The 26,086-nt window shown below is 45.2% G+C and overlaps 1 protein-coding gene across 1 annotated transcript in view; it reads left to right on the forward strand.

Moving 5' to 3' along the window:
- Positions 1–18,457, forward strand: part of ALYREF (Aly/REF export factor) — a 127,259-nt gene extending 108,802 nt beyond the window's left edge. The window contains 1 exon segment of the mRNA XM_033960518.1: positions 18,157–18,457. Coding sequence (XP_033816409.1) covers positions 18,157–18,171 — 15 coding nt within the window. The 3' untranslated portion in view covers positions 18,172–18,457.
- Positions 18,458–26,086: the final 7,629 nt, after the last annotated feature.

A 26,086-nucleotide genomic window follows, 5' to 3' on the forward strand; every position in this document is an offset into this window, starting at 1 on the left:
ATACACAATACTGGAAAACAACCATTCTTAATAATACAATACTGCTACTACTGGGGGTTCGATCTTTTGATTAATTAATCACAAATGCTTTTATAAATAAATGAGTTTTCGGATGCCTTGAAAATTTGATGGGGTCTTGATCTCCTTTTTATTAGAGTATATGAAACGAACACAGGCATTAACCTTCAGTCTTGCGCATGTGCTTTCTCTTTCTCTCTCTCATTAGGGCTGACTTTAATCTAATCTAATCCTTAGGTTTGTATACCGCATCATCTCCACGTTCATAGAGCTCGGCGCGGTTTACAGTAGAAGAAATAGGAACTACAACAGAGGGTTAGAGATAGAAGTGTGAAGAAAATTTAGAGGACTTGGGATGCCAAGATATAAGAGTTTCCTTGATTCCTAAGTTTATAGTGCAGGCATGATTATCGTCAAATATATTTTATTGAGCACCAAGCAAAACAACCATCAGAAACAAGTACAAAGAAGAACAAGGAGCTCCAAAATTTACACAAAAATCCAGTAAACCCACCCAACCAACCCATCCATCCCACAACCCAACCCCCCCTCCCACTCTCACTGATGCCAAACAAAGCCAGAGTAAACAATGGAAAAGAGAAATACCAGGGGCCTAACAGTTCAAAATGCGGCTACGAGCCACTGGAGACAATGTGGTCTAAAGGGCTCCCAAATTCGTTGGAAGGCCCTTCCAGGCAAGGAAGAAATGTCCTGGACTCCTCTCCGTTCCCAAGAAAGCAACGTAATCATGTGACTACGCCCAGGGCTGTGGAGTCGGTAGATAAATGTTCCGACTCCGACTCCTCAGTTTTTTGTACTTCAAACTCCGACTCCAGGTACCCGAAATTTCCTCCGACTCCTCGACTCCGACTCCACAGCACTGGTTAATTTTCAGATCGTTAAAATGGAATGTCAAGTTGAGAGAAATGAGCATTTTCGACACCACCTTCTTTTTGCTTTTAATCAAGGTTCTAAGGCCGCAGAAGCTGCTCGCAACATTTGTGCTGTGTATATAGTGGGTGCAATAGCTGAAAGAATCGCTCCTGATTGATATGCAAAGTTCAAAAATGGAGTCGATAGATAAATGTTTCGACTCCGACTCCTCAGTTTTTTGTACTTTTTACTCCGACTCCAGGCACCCGAAATTTCCTCCGACTCCGACTCCACAGCCCTGACTACGCCAAAGGGAATAGTCAGGAGCCTCCGATTCCATCCACTTAAGCAAAATGCATTTGATAGCAATCACTGCAGTCCAACGAAGGAAAGTGGAGGCTCCGGGCCGATGGGGATGGAAATGTAAGGAGGCTCCAAATAACACCAAGGCTGATCTCCGAACAGTAAGGTTCCAGGTGTCATCCACAAAAAGGAAAACAGCGTCCCAAAAGGTCTGTATGGATGGACAAGACCAAAACATGTGGCCGAGACCTGCGTCTGGGGTACCACAACGTCGGCAGTCCGCAGTCAGGCAGATCCCCGCCATGAAAGCTCTCCAAGGAGAGACATACAGGCGGATAGTCAATTTGTAATGTTGTTCCCAAAAAATCGCATATTTACTATACAAAGGTAGTTTTTTGATGGCAATCGAAATTACATCATCAGAGAATTCCATATTTAAATCCCTCTCCCAAGCATCCCGCAATCGTAGACAATCAAGCATAGGGGATTCGTCCTTCAGATGTCTATGGTGAAATTTCAATGGGACAGGCTGTTGGGAACCAAATGTAAAGGCCTCCATCAACAATTCCCTACAGGAGGTCGAAAGATGAGTATTCGACAATGAAGAGATGTAATGGCGAATCTGAAGGTAAGCATAGACGTCTGTACGAGGAAGAGCAAATTCCTCACAAAGCTGGTCAAAGGGTTTGATCAGATCCTCATCATCAACCAGATGAAATAATAAACGAATCCCCTTTGCTTCCCAGCATACAAAGCTAGCATTGTCCACCCCAGGAGGAAAACAGGCATTATAACGTAATGGTAAAAAGGGAGAGACAGTAGGACTGAGGGAATGAAACCTGCAAACCCAGTGCCAGGCCCGACGAAGGGGGCCATGTAACAACGCACTGGGTGCAGAGTCCCATTTGGAAAGCAAAGGAGAGTGGAGAAACGCACTAAAGTGGGTAGAGGTAAAGCAAGAAAGTTCCAAGGAGGTGTTAGTAAACGTGGAGGTGCCGCTAAAAAGGTCATTAATGTGGCGCATGCCACAAGCAATCGTTAAGAAACGGAGATTCAACAACCCCAAACCACCTTTATACCAAGGGGAGGCTGCCCTCCTATAGAGAAGGCAAGCACGCTTGCCCATCTAGAGGAACCGCTGCACCAGGCGCTCAAGACACTTCTCATCATGGGGGGACAGATAAAGGGGAAGAACTTGAAAAACATACAGCCACTGTGGTACAACAAGCATATTATAAGAACATAAGAAATGCCTCTGCTGGGTCAGACCTGAGGTCCATCATGCCCAGCAGTCTGCTCACGCGGTGGCCCAACAGGTCCAGGACCTGTGTAGTAATCTTCTATCTATACCCCTCTATCCCCATTTCCAGTAGGAATTTGTCCAATCCTTTCTTGAACCCCAGTACTGTACTCTGCCCTATTACGTCCTCTGGAAGCGCATTCCAGGTGTCCACCACACGTTGGGTAAAGATTCCTAGCATTTGTTTTGAATCTGTCTCCTATCAGTTTTTCCGAATGCCCTCTTGTTCTTTTATTATTAGAAAGTTTGAAGAATCTGTCCCTCTTTACTCTCTCATGATCTCTCATGATCTTATAAGTCTCTATCATATCTCCTCTAAGTCTCCTCTTCTCCAGGGAAAAGAGACCCAGCTTCTCCAATCTCTCAGAATATGACAGGTTTTCCATACCTTTTATCAGACGTGTTGCTCTCCTCTGAATCCTCTCGACTAATGCCATATCCTTCTTAAGGTATGGCGACCAATATTGGACGCAGTACTCCAAATGCGGGCGCACCATCACCCGATACAACGGCAGGATAACTTCTTTCGTTCTGGCTGTAATGCCCTTTTTGATTATACCAAGCATTCTATTCGCTCTCTTAGCGGCCGCTGCACACTGTGCCGACTGCTTCATTGTCATGTCCACCATTACCCCCAAGTCCCTTTCCTGGGTACTCTTATTCAATAACATCCCTCCCATTGTATAGTTGTACCTCGAGTTTCTGCTCCCCACATGTAATACTTTACATTTCTCAATGTTGAACTTCATCTGCCATTTCGCCGCCCATTCTTCTAGTTTGTTCAAGTCCTTTTGCAATTCTTCGCAGTCCTCTGTAGTCTGAGCTCCATTAAATAAAGACTCACCCGGCCCAATAAAGAAAGGGGAAGACCCCGCCACAGCTGTAGCCGCGTCCCAAAGGTAGTAAACAAAAAGCCAACATTTAAGGAGTAGAGGCGAGTAAGATCCATAGGAATGCGGACCCCCAAGTATCGAAGCTCAGATTCTGCCCACCTCAAAAGGAAGGAACTCCGCCAAGAAGTACAAACCGCCGGACAAGAAGGCAAAGCCAAGGATTTGTCAAGATTCAGGGAGAGGCCGGAATGAAAACCAAATTCAGAAATAAGGTCTAATGCAAGGGGCAGAGAAACCTCGGGACCGGTCAGGATTAAAAACATATCAACTGCAAAAGCCAGCGTTTTCACCCGCGACCCGAAGGCCCCGCACCCCATTGGTGTGACGTAAAGTACAAAGTAAGGGTTCTAAAAATAGCAGAAAAAGCAGAGGAGATAGGGGGCAGCCCTGTCTAGTACCCCGGAAAATAGGAAAGGAATCCGTACGAAGACCATTAACCAATAGAGACGCCCTCGAATTAGAATATAAGGAACGGATTGCACTAAGGTAAAACCCCCCCAGCCCCACATGTTCGAGGGTAGGAAACAAAAAGGACCAGTTAACACTATCAAATGCTTTAGAGGCGTCCAGGCTAACAGTGAGTCAATGTTCAATTCCTGGTTATGAGCCAGCGCAAAGAAGACCTTGCGCACATTGCAAACTGAGTGCCGACCCCGAACAAATCCAACCTGGTCTTCATGGATAACAGAAGGGAGAAGAGGCGCAAGACGGTTGGCCAAAATACGAGAAAACAATTTTAAATCAACATTAAGTAAAGAGATCGGGCGATAAGACCCCAGGTCATCTGCCGCCTTACCCGGCTTCAATAACAGAGTAACCAAGGCCTCATTAGCATAGCAAGGAAAGGAGCCCCTATTTATAGCCGCATTGTAGTAGTCAAGTAAGGGCCCGCAAACGCGGTGAGAGAGAATACAATAAAACTCGCCATAAAACCCGTCCGGACCAGGAGCCCGACCCGACCGAAGAGATTTGATGGCAACCTGCAATTCCAATGCTTGAAGGGGTTCATTAAGACGAGTCGCCACGTCCTCAGCCAAACGCGGCATGCCGGACAATTGCAAATAGTCAGAAATGAGGTCCCCAGAGATCTCATCCGGGGCAGCATAAAGTTGAGAAAAGAAGTCGATAAGCGTCTCCGCCACCTGCGACGTTGCGGTAACCCGACCCCCACCAGGGGTCTTAAGAGTCAGGATCAGCTGACGGCCCTGCCGAGCATCCACGAGCCGGGCCAATAGCCGTCCCGGTCTGTTACCATATCTGTGAAATCGATGTTTATGGAAGGCTGCCCATTCCATAGAACGGGAATGGAGCAATGAGTTAAGCGTTGCCTGAGTAGACAGATAGTGTTCCCGAGTAGCAGGAGAGGGAACAGCTTGAAAGGCACGCTTAGCTGCGCCAAGATCACGTTGTAGGGCTAAAATACTACTGTGAATATGTTTGTGTCTGGCACAGAGGAAGGAAATAATGTGACCTTGATGCACGGATTTGGCGGCTTCCCAAAACAAAATGGGATCTGTTTGATGTTGTGCATTATTATGCAGATAATCATCCCATTGAGTCTCCAAAAAGGTTTGAAATTCCACATCCTGGACCAAATAGAAGGGAAATCGCCAAGAAGGAGAACGAACATAGGTCGGATCCAGAGTGATATCAATCCAAATGGGAGCATAATCGGAAACGGCCAAAGGGCCAATTTCCGCAGACAAAACCAAGGAGAACTGACCCACGGATACAAAAATGTAATCAATACGAGACCAGATATTGTGAGCTCTAGAGAGATGAATATAGTCCCGGACCTCAGGATGCAAGAGACGCCAGGGATCCACCACTGAGAGAGTGTCGCAAAAATCAGCAAGAAGACGTCCTTGAGTCCCAAAAGTGGAGGGGGGAGGCCCCGACTTATCTAATTCAGGATCACAGACCAAATTGAAATCACCCACCAAGAGCAAAGGATCACCAGAATGCCGGAAATGAAAAACCAATTCACGTAAAAAAGCAGATTCTGACGAATTAGGGCCATAAACCACCAATAACAGATAACTCCGGTCACCCAACGAAATTCGCAAAAGTAAATGACGACCCTCTGGAGATTTATCAAGTACCTGCACTCCGAGAGGTGAAGATTTCCGAAGTAACACCGCCACCCCCCTATGACGTCCAGGCGAAGATGCAAAATAAACCTCCCCCACCCAAGAGCGCCGTAACTTAAGATGTTCCTCATCCGTGAGCCGAGTTTCTTGTAAACAGGCAATATCAGTGTGATGTCGCTGAAGCGCAGCCAAGATTTTAGACCTCTTAATCGGGGATGTGATTCCCCTACATTCCAAGAAGTGAGCCTAAAAGGTAAGCTCACAGTGTCCAGAAGAGAGAAAGAAGTAGACTCATGTGTAAGTGATGCCACAAATGGAAGACCCCAGGAGCCCAGCCTCCCCCAGGGCCGTAAGTATCACAGGGTGCCAGGACAGAACACAATAGGAGGGGAATAAGCTCAAAGGTAGGCACCCCACACAGGCATGAAGTAAGGAGTAAATAAAAAGAAAAGGAAAGACAAAGCCCCCAACTCCCCAAAGGGAGCAGACAAGACAACAAATACCACAAACCCCAAAAACATAACCCAAGCATCAGTGAGAGTAAACTGCCCCTTCCCAAAACCCAACCCATCCCAACCCAAACCACCCTCCCCTGAAACCAAATCCCAGTTCCCAACACAATCACCCCTTTGTCCCACTAAAGCAGGACCAAGAGAGGAAGTCACAAATTGATGTGACCCGGGCCCCAGACCCTCCCCACCCTACCTATCAGCAACCTATTCAACATACCCTCAAAGGTAACTAATCCAACACCACACTCAAGCCCACTCCAAAACACCCAACTCCAAAACCTTCTTGAAGGGGGAAACTAAAGCAGAAAGGGACCCCATGTGTGCGAGGCCAAACAAACCAAGAAAGAACCCCCCACTCAACCCATCCACTCAGGCATCCCAAACACCTAACATCCATCACACAAATATCCACACTAATCCTGGAAACCTCCAAGTCAGACTGATACTGGCCAAGATGCCACAGTAAATTACCCAAACTCAACCCAGCACACATGAATGGCACATCATGAGCTATGTGTAATAGGACCCAAACTCTCACAAGGAGAAATAACAAACAACAGCGGCCTGGCTCTCAGCACAGAAGAAAACCAAGCCGACCAGAGCCAACAGGCCCTATATCTAGACACCACAAGAGCTAGCCCCTACGGTAGACATAGTCAGGGCCCCAAAAAGAGCCTGTGGTGGCTGGCTTTGAAACCCCCCCCCAAAAAAAAAAAAAACAGAATTCAAACACACAATCCCCCGCAAACCCCCAATACCCCGTACATCATTCTAACCCAAAACGCCCCAAAACTATAAACCCACATGCATCCAAACACACACCCAGTCAAACCCCACAGTGACTATGTCAGCTCCATGCGAGCTAGCGGGAGGAGCACGCAGGACTAAGTGGGTCTAAATTCCACAGATTGGGGACAGTCCAGCTGAAGCGGAAAGTCCCTGGTCCCCAAATAGAGCCACCAAAGAGCCAGGACCCACAAATAGCACAGTCAAGGCGCCGAGGAGGGACCCGGGTCAGCCGGCAACGCATCCATAAAGGCTTGAGCATCCTCCACGGTGGTATAGCCTCTCCATCCGGCGCCAGTCCAGATCTTTAGGTGTGCCGGATACTGGAGCATAAAACGTTGCTTGCAGTCAAATAAGGCCGAGCACACCTTGGAGAAACGTCTCCTCCGTTCCTGGAGAGCTGGCGAGTAATCCTGAAATAGCCAAATCGGAGAATCTTCGTAGGCGAGGGTGTTGCGCCGCTGCTTGTAAGCTCGCATCATCTCAGCCTTATGTGCAGAGTTGTGCACCTTGACAATCGTGACCCTGGCACGTGTGAGGTCCTCAGAGCGCCGGCCCAAGCGGTGAGCCCGATCCAAGCGTAGAGGCCCCATTCCAGCTGGCAAGGGAAATTCCGCATTAAGCCAGGCTTCAAGGGTAGGCAGAAGGCGAGGGTCAGGTACAGTCTCCGGAAAACCAATCAGCCTGATGTTATCCCTCCACGATCGGTTTTCCAGGTCATCAAGTTTCTCTGCTTGGCGCTGCACTTGGTCCTTGAGAGAGAGGAGGTCAGCTGCCAAAGAGGTGTGCGCTTCCTCTACCAGGGCCACCCTCGACTCAAGCTCCCCTGTGCGCCTCGTGGTCTCGGTAAGCAGGGACTCCAGAGATGTAAGCTGGCCAGACAGGCTCTCAAAGCGCGAATCCAGCGCGCGGACACTGAAGCTAAAAGGGCCTCGATGTGAGCTTCAGAAAGAGGCAGTGCGGACCCCGAGTCTGCCGTCACCATCTTGGAGTCCGATTTGGGAGGCCGCGGTTCCTTTTCTTTATCCCTGCAGGAGGTCCGTCCGCTCATTGCAGGGCTAGTGGGGTGGACGAACCAGTCCATGCACTGAACCAAGCCCCGGAAAATAACAGCAGTAGGCGAAAAAGGCATTGTGAGGCGGGGAGGATCGCAGGGCCCAGGAGCACGAGCTAGGCACGTCCTGCTCGGCTCAACACATCACGTGACTCCCTGCAGGCATGATTATAAGGGATAGCTGGGAGGATGGATTGGGATAGTGAGTTTCTTATATTTCTTTTTTAAACTATCAGTTCAGAAATACAATCGCATTTCCAAAGTGGCAAAAGAAAAAAAACATATAATTAACTACAACCAGGAAATTCTTCATTCACAAAATAAGGGAGGCAAGAAAGTTAAAATTAACAGAGAAAAAAAAAACATATTTCTGATTAGAGACCTTCAGTAATAGACTTATAGCTGGCCTAATACATCAAAACTTATCCCAACAAAGTAATCCAAAACCCTTAGGCCTGGATTCTGCAAAGTGTGTCCCGATTTTAGCAGCTGTAGGCATCCTACAGCTGTCTAATCAGCCAATCGGGAAGCACATTTAAAAAAAAAAAAAAATGACTACCTTTCTGTAAAACAATAACTCTTTCCATTTTAAAAATATGACATAAGGAATTCCACCAAAATGCATAACTAAGATTAGTATAATTTTTCCAGTTGTTAGTAATATGTTGAATAGCAACACCCATCATGATCATTAAAAGTTTGTTGTTATGTGCTAAGTTTCAATGCCAAAAAATGCAAGGTCATGCACCTTGGCGGCAAAAATCCATACAGGACTTACACCCTAAATGGTGAGATCCTAGCAAGGACTGTAGCAGAACCTGACTTGGGGGTGATCATTAGAGAAGACATGAAGACTGCCAATCAAGTGGAGAAAGCTTCATCCAGGGCTAGACAAATCATGTGCTGTATCCGTAGAAGTTTTGTCAGCCATAAGCCCGAGGTCATAATGCCGTTGTACAGATCCATGGTGAGACCCCCATCTGGAATACTGTGTACAATTCTGGAGGCCGCATTATCAAAAAGATGTGCGAAGAGTTGAGTTGGTTCAGCGAATGGCCACCAGGATGGTCTCAGGACTCAAGGATCTCCCTTATGAGTAACGACTGGGTAAGTTGCAGCTGTACTCACTCGAGGAACGCAGAGAGAGGGGAGACATGATCGAGACGTTCAAATATGTCACAGGCCGTATCGAGGTGGAAGAGGATCTCTTTTTCCTTAAAGGACCCACGGCAAGAGGGCATCCGTTGAAAATCAAGGGTAGGAAATTTCATGGCGACACCAGAAAATATTTCTTCACCGAAAGGGTGGTTGATCGCTGGAATAATCTTCCACAACAGGTAATTGAGGCAAACAGCGTGCCAGATTTTAAGAAAAGATGGGATTGGCATGTGGGATCTCTTCATGGAGGTAGTTAGGGGGTGGGCCATTAGTATGGGCAGACTAGATGAGCCGTGGCCCTTTTCTGCCGTCATGTTCTATGTTTCTATGTTAATTGACTTTTTTTCCTCATAGAAATACCGAACAGAACAGTATCGTATGACAGAGCAACATGGGGGCCATTGGTTAAATATTGTAATGAATAGGCATTGTTTTCCTTTGATAATATGGATATACATAGGGGGGGGAGGGGGGTGATGGGGGAAAATTTGGTTTAATAATGTGTTTTATAATATAATTTATGATATGCTTTAATGAGTATATTGGTGGAGGGAGGGGGAGGGAAATTAATTAATTAATATATTTATGAATTTATTGAAGGAATTTCAAGTGTTGTATGATTGTCTTTCATGGTGTTCTTTTGTGCACTTGTAAGTTTGAAATGAATAGATTAAAAAAAAAAAAATGCTCCCCAGGCAGATGCTCCCCAGGCAGGTCGCCTATATTGCAGGTGCCTCCAGGAGCCTAGGGAGGCCCGCATGACCACCTAAGATTGCCTAAGGTCCTTAGGCGAACCTAGGTGGCCCTAGGCATCTCCCTAGTAGAGCGAGAGATGCTTACAATGTAGGCCAGTAAAATGCTGGCCTACATTGGTTTTTTTAAATTATTTTTATTGGAAAAGCAGCCAACACCATAACAAAGAATCATAAGCCACAACAGTACAGTAAAAGAAATCTGTGTAGAACTTACACACTAAATGGTGAGACCTTAGCTAGGACCACAGCAGAACGGGATTTAGGAGTAATCATTAGTGATGACATGAAAACTGCCAATCAAGTGGAAAAGGCTTCCTCCAAGGCAAGGCAAATGATGGGTTGTATCTGTAGAGGTTTTGTCAGTAGGAAATCAGAAGTCATAATGCCACTGTACAGATCCATGGTGAGAACTCATTTTGAATATTGTGTTCAATTCTGGAGACCACATTACTGGAAAGATGTACTGAGAATTGAGTCGGTACAGCAGATGGCCACCAGGATGGTCCTCGGGGCTCAAGGATCTCCCGTATGAAGTAAGGCTGATAATTGCAGCTGTACTCACTTGAGGAACGAAGAGAGAGAGGGGACATGATTGAGACATTTAAATATATCACGGGGCCGTAATGAGTTGGAAGAGGAATATCTTCCGTCTTATAGGACCCTCATCCACCAGAGGACATCCGCTGAAATCAGGGGAGGGAAATTTCATGGTGACTCCAGAAAGTATTTCTTCAACCGAAAGGGTGGTCGATCATTGGAACAAACTCCCACTGCAGGTGATTGAGACAAACAGCGTGGCAGATTTTAAAAATAAATGGGATATTCACGTGGGATCTCTAATGCTGTAAAGGAGGGGGTGAGTCGGCAAAATCAGGGCAAAGGGTCACTGGAGTGGGCAGACTTGATGGGCTGTGGCCCTTTTCTGCCGTCATTTTCTATGTTTCTATGAGTGAACGAAAAACAGCAAAATAAACATTCCTTGGAGGACAGCGATAACGCTCAACCATGAAAAGGCTCAATACAGGACCCCAACAAGAATAAGTAGTGCAGGAACAGTACAAACCAACAAGCAATATCCAAGCTGATATAGACATGAAGTCGTCCTCCCCCGCATAGGTACGAACCCAATTCGTTGAGGAAACCTCCTTGGGAAACAAAGCAAGGCTGCTTAACATTTGAAGATAAATGGACTCTATGTCACAGACACATCAATCTTTCTTCCAACACATACAATCCAAGAAGACACCATACCATACCAACCTCACCAGCCATATTCCAATCAAACTCCCCAAGCGTACCAGCCACACACACCGCAGCCATACAAGGACCAAAAGAGCGCAGAGACTGGAGTAAGTCGTCTAGAGATCACCAATCAAACTCGGGATGAAGTAGCAGACTCAGCCCCCTCAGCAGCAATACGAAACGCTCTCCACAGGGAAACATAAAGGCGTTTATCAATAGAGGAAGCGGAATGATGAGTGCGCATCTCAAAGGAAGCAAGCTCCCTCATCCACTGGATCCATTGCATAAAGGAGGCTGGTGTCTGACTCACCCAATGCTGTAACAAGAGTTTTTTCGTCAGCAGAAGTGCCGTGTAGATGAACTTCCTGCACGGGAAGGAAAACCCCTGCTGCAGTAGCAGTCTCTGATCCCCCAAGAGCAGCAGGCCATAATCACGGGGCATTCGTTGCCCAACCAACTCAACCAGAAATGGGAGAACCCGCAGCCAAACGACCACGTGAGGGCATTCTAAGAACATATGAACCAAGGTACCCACAGCTTTCTGACAATGGGAACAAGTGGCATCCTCCCAAAGACCCATAGTAGTGCCCCTATCTCTGGAGATATAAGCCCCGGTGTAAGATTTTAAATTGCGTTTCTCTAAGGTCAGTAGACCCCACGAAAAGAGAAATGTTAGCAAAGAGCTCCAAAAAGGAAGCTTTGTCATAGGCAGCTGCCAAATCCGTAGACCATAAGTCCACCACACAATCCAAGTATGGAGCCGTAGGAGCAAGCTTCAGAATTCTATACCAGTTGGCCAACCTATTCATCTGTGGAGGTACCAGCAGTAAGTGAGCGTCCAGGCCTCCCAGTGTCCACCGCTCCCCCCAATGGCGCACCAAAGAGGAATAATAGTGTCTGACTTGTAAATAGGCCCAAAACTGAGAGGCTGGAAGTTCCCATCGAGCCTGTAAGTGGGTGAAGGTGGGGAAAGATTCCATGTCCCCCTCGGAAAGATGCCGTAAGCTGACAAAGCCCCGGGACCGCCACACCTGAAACCCTGTGGTCCCCATCCCAGGTAAAAAGTCAGCGTTCCATACCAATGGAAGGAAAGGAGAAGCCTCGGGGGAGTGTTGCTGTCTGCGCCGTCACCACCTCCACGCCAGCCGCAGCGGACGCAGAAATTGAAACTTTGGCCCAGCCCCCAGAACCTTCCGCAGCGGCACATGCAGCAAGGAAAGAAAGTCATGGGGAGCACACCACGCAGTCATCCACCCCGCCGGAGAAAATTTGTAGTCACCAGTAACGCCCTCATGTATAAAACGCATCAGAGAAGCCACATTATAGAATCGGATGTCCGGGAGATTCAAGCCTCCCAACTGGACTTCCAGAGTCAGAGTTTGACGACTGATCCGGGCTGCTCTGTGACGCCAAATAAAGGATAGCAAGATAGAGTTAAAAGCTCTTTCATCTTTAACAGTAACCCACAAAGGAACAAGTCTGTAAGGGATACAAGAGTTTAGGCAGCAATACCATCTTAAACAGAGCCACCCGACCCCAAAGAGAGAGTGGCAAGTCTTTCCATTTTGCACAAAGGGCTCGGATGGTCTCCAAATGATTAAGAACATTGTAGCGATACATGAGGGAAGGTTGGACACTCAAGTAAACCCCCAAATAGTGCATAGGTTTCCGGACAGGGGGAATAGGAAGATCGTCATGCCAAGGCTCATGCTTCACAGAATCCAAATGTAGCAATTCCGATTTGGCACAGTTTACACGAAGGCCCGAGATGATCCCAAAGGCTTGCACTATAGAAAGAGCCAAAGGCAGATGGACATGAGCATTGTTTAAATACAAAAGGATGTCGTCAGCAAACAAGTTAATGCGACTCTCTCGATCCCCTATCCGGATTCCTAAAAGAGTAGAATCCGATCTAATTTTAACCGCCAATGGTTCTATAGCCAAAAGGAAAAGGAGCGGAGACAATGGGCAACCCTGATGTGTTCCCCTCTCCAGAGGAAAGGGGGAAGTGAGGTGACCATTAACCAAAAGCCGAGCTTGAGGGAAGGAATAGAGGCTCTGCACCCATTCAGAAAAGGCACCGCCCAAGGCGTATTGCCCCAGAACCCAAAAGAGATAGGACCAGGAGATGCTGTCGAAAGCCTTTTCCATGTCTAAACCCACAATAGTTGCGTGACTGCTTCCCCCCACGTCTAGAGTAAATAGCCATCAACGTGCGAGTCAGGTTCATAGAGGCATATCTACCCGGGACAAAACCTGCCTAATATGCATGGATAAGGAGAGGAAGAAAGGCATTCAAACGTTTCGCGAGTATGGCCGACAACAGCTTAGCATCCTGGTTAAGGAGCGAGATAGGCCTATAAGAGCCCACTTGGGCAGGGTCTTTGCCCGGCTTAGGCAGTAAAATAACGTGGGCCATATTATAACGATCCAATCCCCGCATTGAATGTAACATATTGTATGCCGCACACAGGGAAGGTGAAAGGACATCCGAGAGAATCTTGTAATATTCAGGCCCATAGCCATCAGGATCAGGAGACTTCGTGAGCTTGAGCCCCTTGATACCGGCTTCCACCTCCAATCGCGTAATGGGGGCATTCAATACCTGAAGCTGAGCTGGCAACAGTCTAGGTAAAACTACGTTCTGAAAAAACGCATCCCGGTCCGTCTCATCAAAAGGTCGGTGAGTATCTAACTCGGAGTAATAGTGTAAAAATAGTTGGCGGATAGTAGTTTCTGCCGTATGCATTCGGCCCTGCTGATCCTTGATAGCAGTAATCACCTGGCGCTTGCGGGAGGGCCGAATCAGTCTAGCCATTAAGCTGCCTGCCTTCCCCCCCCATCTATGAAGGCGATAACGAAGGAAATAAATATCCCGTTCTGCCCGTGCGGTAAGAATAGCGTCCACATGCTGTCTGATCTCCCGCAGCCTGGATTTATCCTCTATCGTCAAGCTGTTCTGGTGTCGCCGACAGAGTTGCTGCATCTCCCCTGACAATGTTTGCAGGTCCATCTCCTGGCGCCGTTTCTGACCCGCCGCATACGCAATAATAAAGCCCCTCAACACCACTTTGGATACCTCCCAAAAGAGACCCAGATCAATATCAGGAGAAAAATTAGTCTCGTAATACTCCAACAAACGTTCTCTCGCAGGTACCGGTGGAAAGCTAGATCTTTGTACAAGTAACACGGAAAACGCCATGTCCGTTCAGTAGGGTCCGCTGTGATCTGGAGAAAGAGCACCACGGGAGAATGATCCGATAGGGGAGCTGGCCTACATTGTAAGTAGACGCAGCCGCTATACTTATTGCGGCAAGAGATCTCCCTGCCGTGATAGATATAGTGGCTGCTTGTTCCCCCCCCCCCCCCCAGAACGATCGCTGGCATAAGGGTGCCCAACCCCTCCTGCCGGAGAATGCCCAATCAGGCCTTAGGCTTAGTCGGGATGGGCCGGAAAGGGGCGGGCCTGCCTCATTTTGAGAAGGCGGGCCTGCCAGCTGGACAGTAGCAAGACCCGTCCGTCCGTCCAACGATTAGAGGTTACTTGGGGGGGATAGGTGTTAGCACGGGGGGTACGGAGGGGGCGTTCTCCAGCAAGGAGGGGTTGGGCACCCTCCTGCCGGTGATTGTCGGGAGGAGGGGACAGGCGGCTGTGACAGCTATATCTATCGCGGCAGGAAGATCCCTTGCTGCGATAAGTGTAGTGGCCGCGTCTACTCTTAACGCGATTCTGTAAGCGGCATCTGTAACATGGACGTCGGTTACAGAATCGGGGTTAGTGTAGGCCTGATTCTGTATAGGCTGCCCCTCCTGGGCATCCTATACAGAATCCGGGCCTTAATGCCCTCCCTAAGTGTCTCAAACTCTGGGCGTTGTCTAGGATCAGAAAGCAACTGATTTTTACCCTGAAACAAAATTAAATAATTACAAGGAAATTTCTTCTTTTTAGTTTTAAATTAGACAAAAAAAAATTAAACAAGTGTCACTTGCTACAGTAAAATGGTGAAGTTAATACAAGGAATAATTAAACAAAAGAAGAAAAGAGACCAGTCCTCCTTAGACCACAGTCTTAAAGGAGGAGGGGGACAGAAAAATAAGGTCATTCTTTACAGGAAATTAACAAAAAAGGGTTGACATGATTCCCCATCCCCCAACCCCCTCACATTATACATCAATCCAGTCACTGCCTGGATAAGATTTCCTTTGTCCAAGAAGTCCCTAAGAAACATTTCGTATTAAATGTTTGGACAGATTACTTAATAGAAATGAAGCTTGTGTAGTGACTTGGTCTCTTGTCTCAATTCTAGAAAAACTTTTCTCCTTTTTTGAGTACTCTGTCACATTCAAATACATCTGGGAGTGGGTGAATTTTAAAAATTACAGCCTCAGAATGGAATTAAGGTCTTTGAAAACAAAACACTATCAGAGTAGCTCTCTGTTACATGCATTATAAATTCATGGTTAAATTGTCTTTTTTTTTTTTTTCTTTGATATTTCTGGGCCATAAACCGTAAAGTCCACCTGGTTCTCATTGATGTCCTATACCAAACCATGCAAGTCTGCCCAGTATCAGCTTTAGTTCTTCAGTTTCTACCATTCGTTTTCTAATTAAAGATCCTTTGTGTTTATCTCACTCATTTTCCTTTCCACCACCTCCCTTGGAAGGGCTTTCCAGGCATACACCATCCTCTCTGCAAACTCAAGTTATGCCTTGTAGTTTGACCATTTTTCCTTCTCTGGAAAATATTTGGTTCTTTATTAATACCTATCTTGGAATTCCTCAAATCCTAATTCCACCAGATCCTCCCCAAAATTAAAACTATCCTTCCCTTCTATAAAAGGTATATCCCATGCAGGAAAACTAGGGACATCCCTCCCTTTTAGAATCACTGAGCTCTGGAATAACCTTACATCCCTGCTTCAAAATTCGAGCTCCCTCCAACTTTTCCGTAAACATCTGAAAACTTGGCTTTTCTCAAAAATGTAACACTTCCCCCCTCTCTGGTACCCTAAACCCCTCTAAACCTTCTTTACACTTAATCCTATAACCCTCCATTGCAGTTCCTTTCTATCCCAGCCCTGTAAACCGTGCCGAGCTCTACGATTGCAGAAAAGGTGCAGTATACAAACCTAAGGTTTAGTTTAGTTTAATAATTGAAGTGGGAGAAGATGTGACACCACTGGTAATACCCATTTTCTTGAATTGAACTCTTTGCTGATGTCCCTTCAATCAGTTTCTAAACTCACTCACTTATACAGGACAGTGTCAACTGATTGATTAGACAGAGAGGAAGAGTCCACGCCTCAGATATGGCACGAGAGCAGCATGCCAAGGGGGGGGGGGGTGCATAGGTTAATTTGTTAATTTGTTCCAAGTTTTTCACTGTTTATAATTGTCTGTTTGTAGGCTGATAACTTGATTTTTATTGAAGTTTGAATAAAATATACAAAACAGCATTAAGTGAATATCAACTAACACAGCAATACAATGTAATATGCAACAGCAAGGCAGAAAAGTACTACCATCTCTAAAAGAAAATGCAGCATCATACTAAAGAACAATAAACCAGATATCCACGCACAAATTGCACCCCACCCCCCAATGCACTATAACAGAACCCCAACATGAGACGGCCCCCTGTTGTTTCTTCAGGAAGTCGTCCCAACAAAGCAATCCCCCCCCCAAGCAGTAAACTTAATTCAAAGAATCCACTTTGTCCATAATGAGAGACCAAGTCTGGGTAGAAGAAAAATAATATCCATGACGTTTTGCAATAGAAAGCTCCATTGCACTCATAGTTTGAAGCTTCAAGGACCAATCCAAGAGGCTAGGTGGCTCCACTCGCTTCCAATGGCTGGCTATCAAGTACTTGGCAGCCGCCAAGCCCCACCGGCGAAGTTTAGTTTGCCAGGCATGCAAGCATACTTTATGAAAACCCAATAAACAGCTCTGTGGTATAAAAGGAAGAAGGATTGTGACAGACATCCCACCACCCTCCTCCAAAAAGGTTGCTAAATTTTACAGTCCCAAACATGAAGGAAGGTAACCAATTCCACCCCACATCTCCAAAAGGTATCTGAGGCCCCCAGGTACATCTTGTGCAAACGGGTGGGCTTAAAGTACCACCTTGTAAACACTTTAAGAATTCTCTTGAATAAGAACACAGGAGGAAGCCTTACTCACCTCTAAACACATCTGGGACCAGTCCCTTTCCGAAAAAGAGCACCCCAGATCCTGTTCCCAAGCAGTTTTATAGGGGGGATGAAAGAGAGAGGATCACCTAAAATATTGATAAAGAACTGAGATGGACCGAGGTAAACCCCGCAGCGTGACCCACAATTGTTTAAATGAGTGGAGGAGCTCAGGGACCCCCATCCCATCCCTGAGAGTGAATGAAATGCTTAATTTGTGAATAGGCTAGAAAGTCCCTCTTGGGCAAATCACAACTGGTCTGAAAAGCTTCAAAGGACACCAGGATCCCCCTATGCAGAACGTCCCAAAAAGTAAATAAACCAGAGCCTTCCCAACGCAAAAAAGTACGACTTTCCTGGCCTGCAGGAAACTGTGGTTCATCATGTTTCGCCCCCAAAATAGAAGGTACCAATCCCTCACCCCATCGCCGCCACGTCTCACACCACAAGCACAAGAGATGCGTCAGAAAAGGATTACTCCGAGCACCACTCGTTCAGGAAAGGAGGTCCAAAGCCAAAACTTCAGGGTATGAGGTCCCACAAAATACTGTTCCATGCGCTTGTGGGCTGATAACTTATTGGTGGTGTGTACTGTATTTGGGATTCCTGGAATTTTAAGTGGGTGACAACAGGCCAATTTCTGAAGTACCACTAATACTACTACTATGAATTATTTCTGTAACGCTACCAGACGTGTGCAGCACTGTACAGAGTCACTGAGAAGACAGTCCCTGCTCCAAAGAGCTTACAATCTAAACAGACAACAGGATGTCATGGATACAGTTAAGGGGAATGGTTAATCTGCTGGCTGGGTTGGTGGGGAGTAGGGCTATGGATTGAGGGCTATATCAAAGGTGGGTTTTCAGTCTGCTTTTAAACAAGGTAAGACCTAGGGGACAGCTCGATAAAAGGAATGAAGTTAGAGGAGAAAGGTGCAGGAGAGATATTTTGCTTATTGAGTGTTTATTTCTTCTTTCCAGATGGATACAAGCTAAACTTGGGACCATGTCTGCTGCTGGGAAATGGCTCCAGGACACAGCATATTCCAGGCTTCCCTCTAGGGACAAAAAAGAAGGTGGTTGCTACTATCAATGATGGGATGTTTTACTTTTGTTTGATATAGGTTTTAAACTCATGTAAAGGGTTTTTTTGTGTTTTTTAATTCTGAAGCAGACCTGTTTTGTACCAAGTTATTTTGGGATACATTTTACTGGTTAACTGTTGTGGGAAGGTGTCTTTCTCACCTTAACCATAATAAAATACAGTGTCTAGAAAAGCCAATGCCTGTCCCTTCATCTTCCAGCTGGGAGTCCAGCATGTTGAGGATCATACCTGGGACCTTTCTCTGCACCAGCGCTGTGACTTGTATCAGTAAATGCGTTTCAGAGGTTTAGCAATATTCTGCTCTTCTCGTCGTCCTGATTTCCATCTTCTCCAGAGGACTGCAGAAGATTTTTAGGTTCCTAGTGAAATTCTAGTAGTTCATGCTGTGATGGATCAAGACTGAGGCAGCAGCATCCCTGTTTCCTTTTCAAAGGGGAAAAATTCAGATATGGATCTAGACTGACTACCTTGGTGTCTTGTAAATGATTTCCATGATTCAAAAGTGCCCACTAAGTACTTCTAAGCGAGGATCCTTGATATTCAACCCCGCTATAAAAGCAGAAGACTAATTGGAGTGGGGGGTGAAGTGAGTTGTGCAAGACGCCTTTTAAGTAGAGGCTGTAACAGTGCTGGCTTTGTCTTTAAAAATGAGGGAATTCAGTTCCTTTAGTCTGAAATAATTAACAGGGCAGTGAATTAATGAACTGCAATATTTTAAGTGTAAGGCAAAAAAAAAGTATACATTTATACTTTTTTTTTTTTAATGTGTTTTTCACAGTTTGTAATTAATATAACAACATATAGTTGAGTAAAACATAATGGCTAGTGTCCTAAGAACTTTCACTGCTATAGGACTTAAGAATTCAGGTATTTTCCCTCAATTCTTTGTACAATGTTGGAGTCAGATAGTAGGAGAGGGGGAGCTAGAAGAAGACTACCATGGTAATTTCAACTATAGGACCCTGGAAGAGAAGAAAAGCTACATCAGGTAGAAGGAGAAAGACGGGGACTGAAGGCCATGTAATGGGAGAGGGAAGGCTAAGGACAAAGTTTAAGGTAGTCCAATAGAAGTTCATGTATCAAATGTAGGATTTTGATAACTATTGGGGGAAAGTCTGGTGTACATGAGATGGGTTTGATTTTCAGTAAGAGAATGAAGGATTTTAAGATTACTCATGTAAATAAATATAACTGACATGCTTGATAGCAGAATTTGCGCCCTGGATTGGCAACTTCTTCAAGGACAAGCAGGCATAATATTCTCACAGGGAGGAGGTCTCTCAGCACAGTCTTGCATCTGATTTTCTCTTGATGGAGAATGCCGAACATAAATTTCTTTACTTCCTTTTAGAACAGCAAACTTCCGCAATTCTGTTCTTTGCCCCTTCTTACATGGCATTGGATATCTTTCTGTCATTGGGGGGACAAGTTCCTCTTCCTCTCGTCAGGAAAACTGTACTCAGTTTGCCAAGATTAGGGCACTGTGATCCTCATAGCATCCCTTTGGCCATGCAGGTTTGGTTTCCTTCAGGAAACTGTAACCATGTACAACTGGGATCTCAAAGTCCTTCCTTGGGGGCCGCAATTCAGTCGGGTTTTCAGGATTTCCTCAATGAATATGCATTGAAAGCAGTACATGCACATAGATCTTATGCATATTAATTGGGGAAATCCTGAAAACCCAACTGGATTACGGCCCTCGGGGAGGGACTTCGAGACCCCTGATGTACAACATTGCTAACTCAGAATGAAAGGTCCTTTCTTCATCCCAACTCCCGTTTGTTAGCACTAGTAGTGGGTTTCTTTCACCGAACCGATGCTTTTTCCCTCTGGCTGCAGCATCTAGGAAACCTTCTACTCAGCACTGTTATTCCTTCAAGTGGACAAAATTTTCTTCCTGGTGTGCATAGCGTCCATCCTCAACTATCTTCTCCACCTCTCTAATTATGATCTAAAAACTAATTTGGTTAGAGTTCATCTCTGCTGTCAGTGCATTTCACTCCCACCTGGACAAGAAGCTAGAAGGCCTGTTCCATGCAAAACCACCTATAAAACTGCTTCTTGTCGCTTGGGATCTTAAAGTGGTTCTAGCTCAGTGGTCTCAAACTCTTTGCAGGGCCACATTTTGGATTTGTAGGTACTTGAGGGCCTCAGAAAAAAATAGTTAATGTCTTATTAAAGAAATGACTATTTTGCATAAGATAAAATCTTTCCTTTTGGCTAAGTCTTAATAATAATATTGTCATTCATAGCTAAAGAGACATATGATCAAGAAACTGTTTTATTTTACTTTTGTGATTAGGGCCTCAAAATAGTACCTGGAGGGCCGCATGTTTGAGACCACTGTTCTAGCTGCTTACATCTTGCTCTCTCAAGCTACTCACTTGGAAGTTATTTTCCTTGTAGCCCTCGTGTCTGCAGGCCGGGAGCATGAACATTAAGCTCTTGGCCACCGTGAGAATGTGCTACTGGGCTTCATGGACCTTTGGTCTGACCCAGTAAGGCTATTCTTACGTTCTCTTATATCAGATCCTCCCTATATGAGGTTCTATCTTGACAGGGTAGTCTTTTGAACACATCCAAAATTCCTCCCTAAAATAGTCTCCGAACTCCACCTCAACCAATCTGTCGTTCTTCCTGTTTTCTTTCCAAAACCATATTCTTATCCAGAAGAAGTGGCCCTTCACACCTTTAGAATCAAACGTGTTCTGGCATACTATCTGGACCGCCTTTGATCCTAATGGACTAGCAGTTGCTGTATCAAATAAACCATCTCCACTTGGCTAGCGAAACCTTTGTGTATACTCTGTCTGGATTGACGCTACAAGGCAATATGACAGCCCATAATGTTTGGGCTGTGGCTCTTCCGCGCTGCATCTATTGAAGACATCTGCAAAGTGGCTACTTGGTCCTCAGTCGATACATTTACTTCTCACTACTGTTTAAAGGACAACCCCAGAAGAGAGTCAGTTTGGGGGAAGCAGTTTTACAACATATATTCTCCATTTAAAGCCAAATTTCCCTCCAATCCTATAGGGTTTCACTAGACTCCTGTATATTCAATGTTAAACTTCTTCCAGAGGTATGATCCTGGGAGCTTGGGAGTTTCACATGTAAGAATACTATGCCTGTTTGTCATTGGAGAAAGCAAAGATACTTACCTGTAGCAGGTGGTCTCTGAGGACAGACATATATTCTCGCAACCCACTCATCTCCCCTAGTTGGTTTCTTAGCTTTATTACTGAACTGATGGTCCCACGAGATGATGTCTGGCAGGAAGACATGTGCATGGTATGGTCGCTGCCTAAAGATTTAAAGCAGCACTGTACTTAGCAGTGTCCATACTGAGTTCTGTGGATGATGCCACCCACATGTGAGAATATATGCCTGCTGTCCTCAGAATACTTGCTACTGCTTTCATGTTGGGCCAGCAGAGGCAAAGAATAACGGTACTCGCAGCCATTACACAATGGTGACTACAGGTTGGATTTAGGGTAGATGTGTATTGAATTCTGAACAGTAATAGTGATGGGATTTAGGAATGTTTTGGATAAGCACGGATGAGTTCTAGTCAAGATCGGAAGGAAACTAGAGATCACCTGAAACCTGTAGCACTGAATTAGGAATTAAATTGGTCAGGCTAGGTGGACCACTGATCCCATGGGAAGTAGTAGTAAACAGGAGAGGAATGCAAGGATAAGATCCTTCGACAATTGTGTAAGTGGTGGTCTCAGTTCCCTTCCCCCTCTTCCATCTTTGCAGCTTGCTTGATTTCTGGGATTTCTGTATTCTGCAAGTGTAATATCCAAATGTCTAAAAAGTGGTGTCATAAAATCTGAGCTTTTGAGGCTGGTCTGGGTAGGCACTAATGGCGACCAGGACCAAGATATAGTAACTCAGGGCTCTACTCTGCTTATAAAATGGAGGTGCGACACTGCTGGGAGGGAAGGTTATAGGTTCCTCTAGATCAGGGATCTCAAAGTCCCTCCTCGAGGGCCGCAATCCAGTCGGGTTTTCAGGATTTCCCCAATGAAAATGCATGAGATCTATTTGCATGCACTGCTTTCATTGTATGCTAATAGATCTCATGCATATTCATTGGGGAAATCCTGAAAACCCGACTGGATTGTGGCCCTTGAGGAGGGACTTTGAGACCCCTGCTCTAGATCCTTTTCCTGGTTCACTAGCTGTGCTACAATGCATGAGGCACAAATTCAATTGCTGGGCATAGTTACCAGCGACACCCATGAAATGAACTCGGGGTGTATGTATACTGATTTCTGAGTGAGCTGTTACTCTTGACTGGTCTGTTGGGGGTCTTACCAAGATGTTATGAATTAAGGTTTAAGTCAACTCTAGAAGATACTGGATCAAAGTGTTGCAGCTGGATTAAACTGTGAGTCCCTCAGGTCCTTAGCAGGGGAGGATCTGGGTGGAGAGAGGATGGGGAGACGTCAATGAAGTACAGGAAGGGAAAGCTAGAGTGGAATAATAGTCTAATGGTTCTCAACCTCGTAGCTCTTTGTACACCAAAACAGTCAGGTTTTCAGGCTATCCAAAATAAATATGCTGCATATGAGAGGTTTTGTATGCAGTCTGTCTCATGTATATTTCTTGTAGATATCCTGAAAACCCAACAAGCTGGGTAACAGTGTATAACAGGAGTTTTTGTTCTTATAACTCCCTACCCATCCTTTCTGTGAAACCAAACAAGTGTAAGGCATGAATAAAAATCTCTCGGTAAATAATGTCCTTGTTGTCCATACTGGACCAGCCTAAAGTGGTTCTATTCCCCTATCAGTAGATGGTGACCAAAAAGGGCAAGTAACACCGCTAAAATGTTTTCACATCATTGGGTTATGAAAGAGATTTAATAAAAATGTAACGGGTTCATCCAGACTCTAGTAGGTTAAACATAACATTGGCAAATAAGGTCATACCAAAATGATATTGGCCAACCAATTTACTAATGCTTAATCCCATGTATAGAGTGGGCAACAAAACAGTCCAGTTTGCAATTAAACACTCTGTATGCTGAAGCGCAAACTGTGTTAGACTAATAGCTTTACCTGGACATACCTAGCTTAGGCAAGGTTTACAGCATGCTAAAATATCCCTTTTCAGGTAGCATGTGTCCTGCCGCAGAGACTGGGAATGATTCCAGACAAAATCTGTTCTCTGGTTTGGACTAGTCTCGTGGCCTTTTAAGACTGAAACACTTTGTGCTGAGCCCTACTTACTGCCTTCTCTGTTTAAATCGAATCAAGTGAAGATTGTATTAGAAAGGAGTTATGCAGAGTCAAAGGCCAAGTCCTGTGGCTCTTGCATTCTGCATGATCTGAATCCTATAGAGAGGAGATTTTTTTTATTTATTTATTTAAATAAATTCTTCTATACAGAATTGCAACAATGCAGTTGAGAAATTACAGTTGACTTAGAATCAGGATTTCAGTGGAAGGGATGGTCAAGTCGGTACGGGGTAGTTTCAATCAATCAAAAGAACTTAGACTCCATTTTTTTTCATTTCAATAAATGCCCAGATTGTGATAGCTAGGAATTGGTAACTGAAGCATAAACCCTGCAGCTTAGAGGACGATTTTCTCTTTGTTTATGCTAATCCAGTTAGCAGCAGCTAACTCTCAAAATGCTAAATAGATGTCTGAATCCAAGAACCGCTAAAGGGAACAGTAATATGGATGTCATTAATGAAGGCCTTCATTTTAAACCAACGAATAATAGCTAGAGGCAGCTGAAAGGACTGGCTGAACAATATTTTAATCGCATCTGCATGCACATACCTATGACTGACTCTTTGGGTGCAATTGCTAATGAACTTGCTTTTCTATTTGCCCAACATCCACCATTGTGATGTTTTGAATGTGCCTGCCATGCGCTAAAACTGTTCCTTTGAGCTCAGTCAGGCACAGCTCAAAGAATGGTTTTAGACAGCATCCTGTTACTTCATAACTGTCTAATGTTGTGCAGTTTTGGAAAATGAGGCTGTAAAACCGTGCATGCTAGGCTAGAATTCTCATTCTATATTATATGACTCCTATATTTATTCTCTTCCTGGAGTGTAAGAGCAGTGGGTATTCTAATCCCATTGCCTTCCTTGGGTCATTGAGTAAGTTGTTTAACCCAGTTATTAATACTCGTATATCGAACCAAATCTTTTTCCTAGAGAAGGGAAACTCGTAAAATGTAACCCATTCTGAGCTCTTTGGGGAGAACAGGATAGAAAACAAATTAAATAAAGAAAACTGGAGGGCATAAATTGAGAGGTTTTTTTTTTTGGGGGGGGGGGGTCCTCAAACTACAGCCCACGGGCTACATCCTGCCCGCCGGGTGTTTTTGCCACCGCTGCCTGTCCTGCTTAAGCAGCCGACTCATCCCAGGCCCGCAGTGCGCATGTGTGGAATGTGCGCCGCACTCTCTGACTCCCCTCTTCCTCTCAGTCTCGGGTGTGATCAGACGAGTCACGAGCTTGCCTGTGCAGAGCCTGCTGCTGCTGCCTGAGGACCGAGGTAAGAACAAGTTACGATTTTTTATTTTATTTTTTTTATTTTGCAGTTAGTAGGGCCCTTTTGTGGTTAAGGGGGTCCTTTTTTTCTGAAGTGCATAGGAATTTGTTCATAGTTTTGTTTTAAAACTATAGTCCGGCCCGCCAACGGTCTGAGGGACAGTGAACTGGCCCCCTGTTTAAAAAGTTTGAGGACCCCTGGTCTTAGGAATAATGTTAGGAAATTATTTTTCACAGAGAGTATAATGGATGCCTGGAATGCCCTCCCAAGTGAGGTGGTGGAGAGGAAAATGGTGACAGAATTCAAAAAAGCATGGGATGAACACAGTGGATCTCTGAAAAGAACAAGGGCCAGAACTGGCCAGACTTGCATGGTCTGTGCCCTGTATATGGCATTTCGGTTTAGGATGGACTCTATTAATTCAGAACATGAAGGTGCTGGGTGGACTTTTACAGTCTGTAGCCTACAAATGTTATGATGTTTGAATAGGCAACTCCAGAATTTGGAACCCAAGGTATTGAGTTTTGGGTGGACTTCTACGGTCTGGTGCCCAGTAATATCAAAGAAAAAAAGATCATTCATTTTAAACATGAATTTATAATGAGTGTCTGTTGGGCAGACTGGATGGACCATTCAGGTCTTTATTCTCTGCCATTTACTATGTATGTGTGTTTTTTCCTTTGCTTCCTGTTCATACTTATTTAGACTGTAAGCCCTTAGGGGATAGGAAACTAACTGAATGTAACTTGTCTTGACCTACTGCAAAAGGTGTGAGCTAAAGGCAAAGTAGTAGGAACGACACATCAAAGGCTAACTACTTGTGTAAAAAGCTGTTGGGACTGGGAGGAAGGGAGGTTACAAGAGTGCATGGCAGCTAAGGTTAACAAGAATAGCCGTACTGGGTCAAATCAGTGGACCATCTAGCCCAGAATCTTGTTTCCAACATTGGCCAATCCATGTCACAAGTACCTGACAAAAACCCAAATAGTAGCAACATTTTATGCTACCAATCCCAGCGCAAGCAGTGGCTTCCCCCACATCTGCTTCAATAGCAGATTATGAACTTTTCCTCCAGGAAATGCCTTTACTACATTCTCTGGCAATTACCTCCTATTGGTACGTTCCTTAGTGCCCAGCCCAGACTACTGGGTTATGTCTATCAACCAGCAGATGGAGACAGAGAACAGTTTTTGTGAGTTGCCCCTTAAAGGTATTGTACAGCCTAGAATGTTCAGTATTTTTCTCTCTCCAAGCAAATGGTGGCTGAAGCTGCATCCTTAGTGCT

The sequence above is a fragment of the Geotrypetes seraphini genome, chromosome 10 (assembly GCF_902459505.1).
Source record: "Geotrypetes seraphini chromosome 10, aGeoSer1.1, whole genome shotgun sequence".
Lineage (NCBI taxonomy): Eukaryota > Metazoa > Chordata > Amphibia > Gymnophiona > Dermophiidae > Geotrypetes > Geotrypetes seraphini.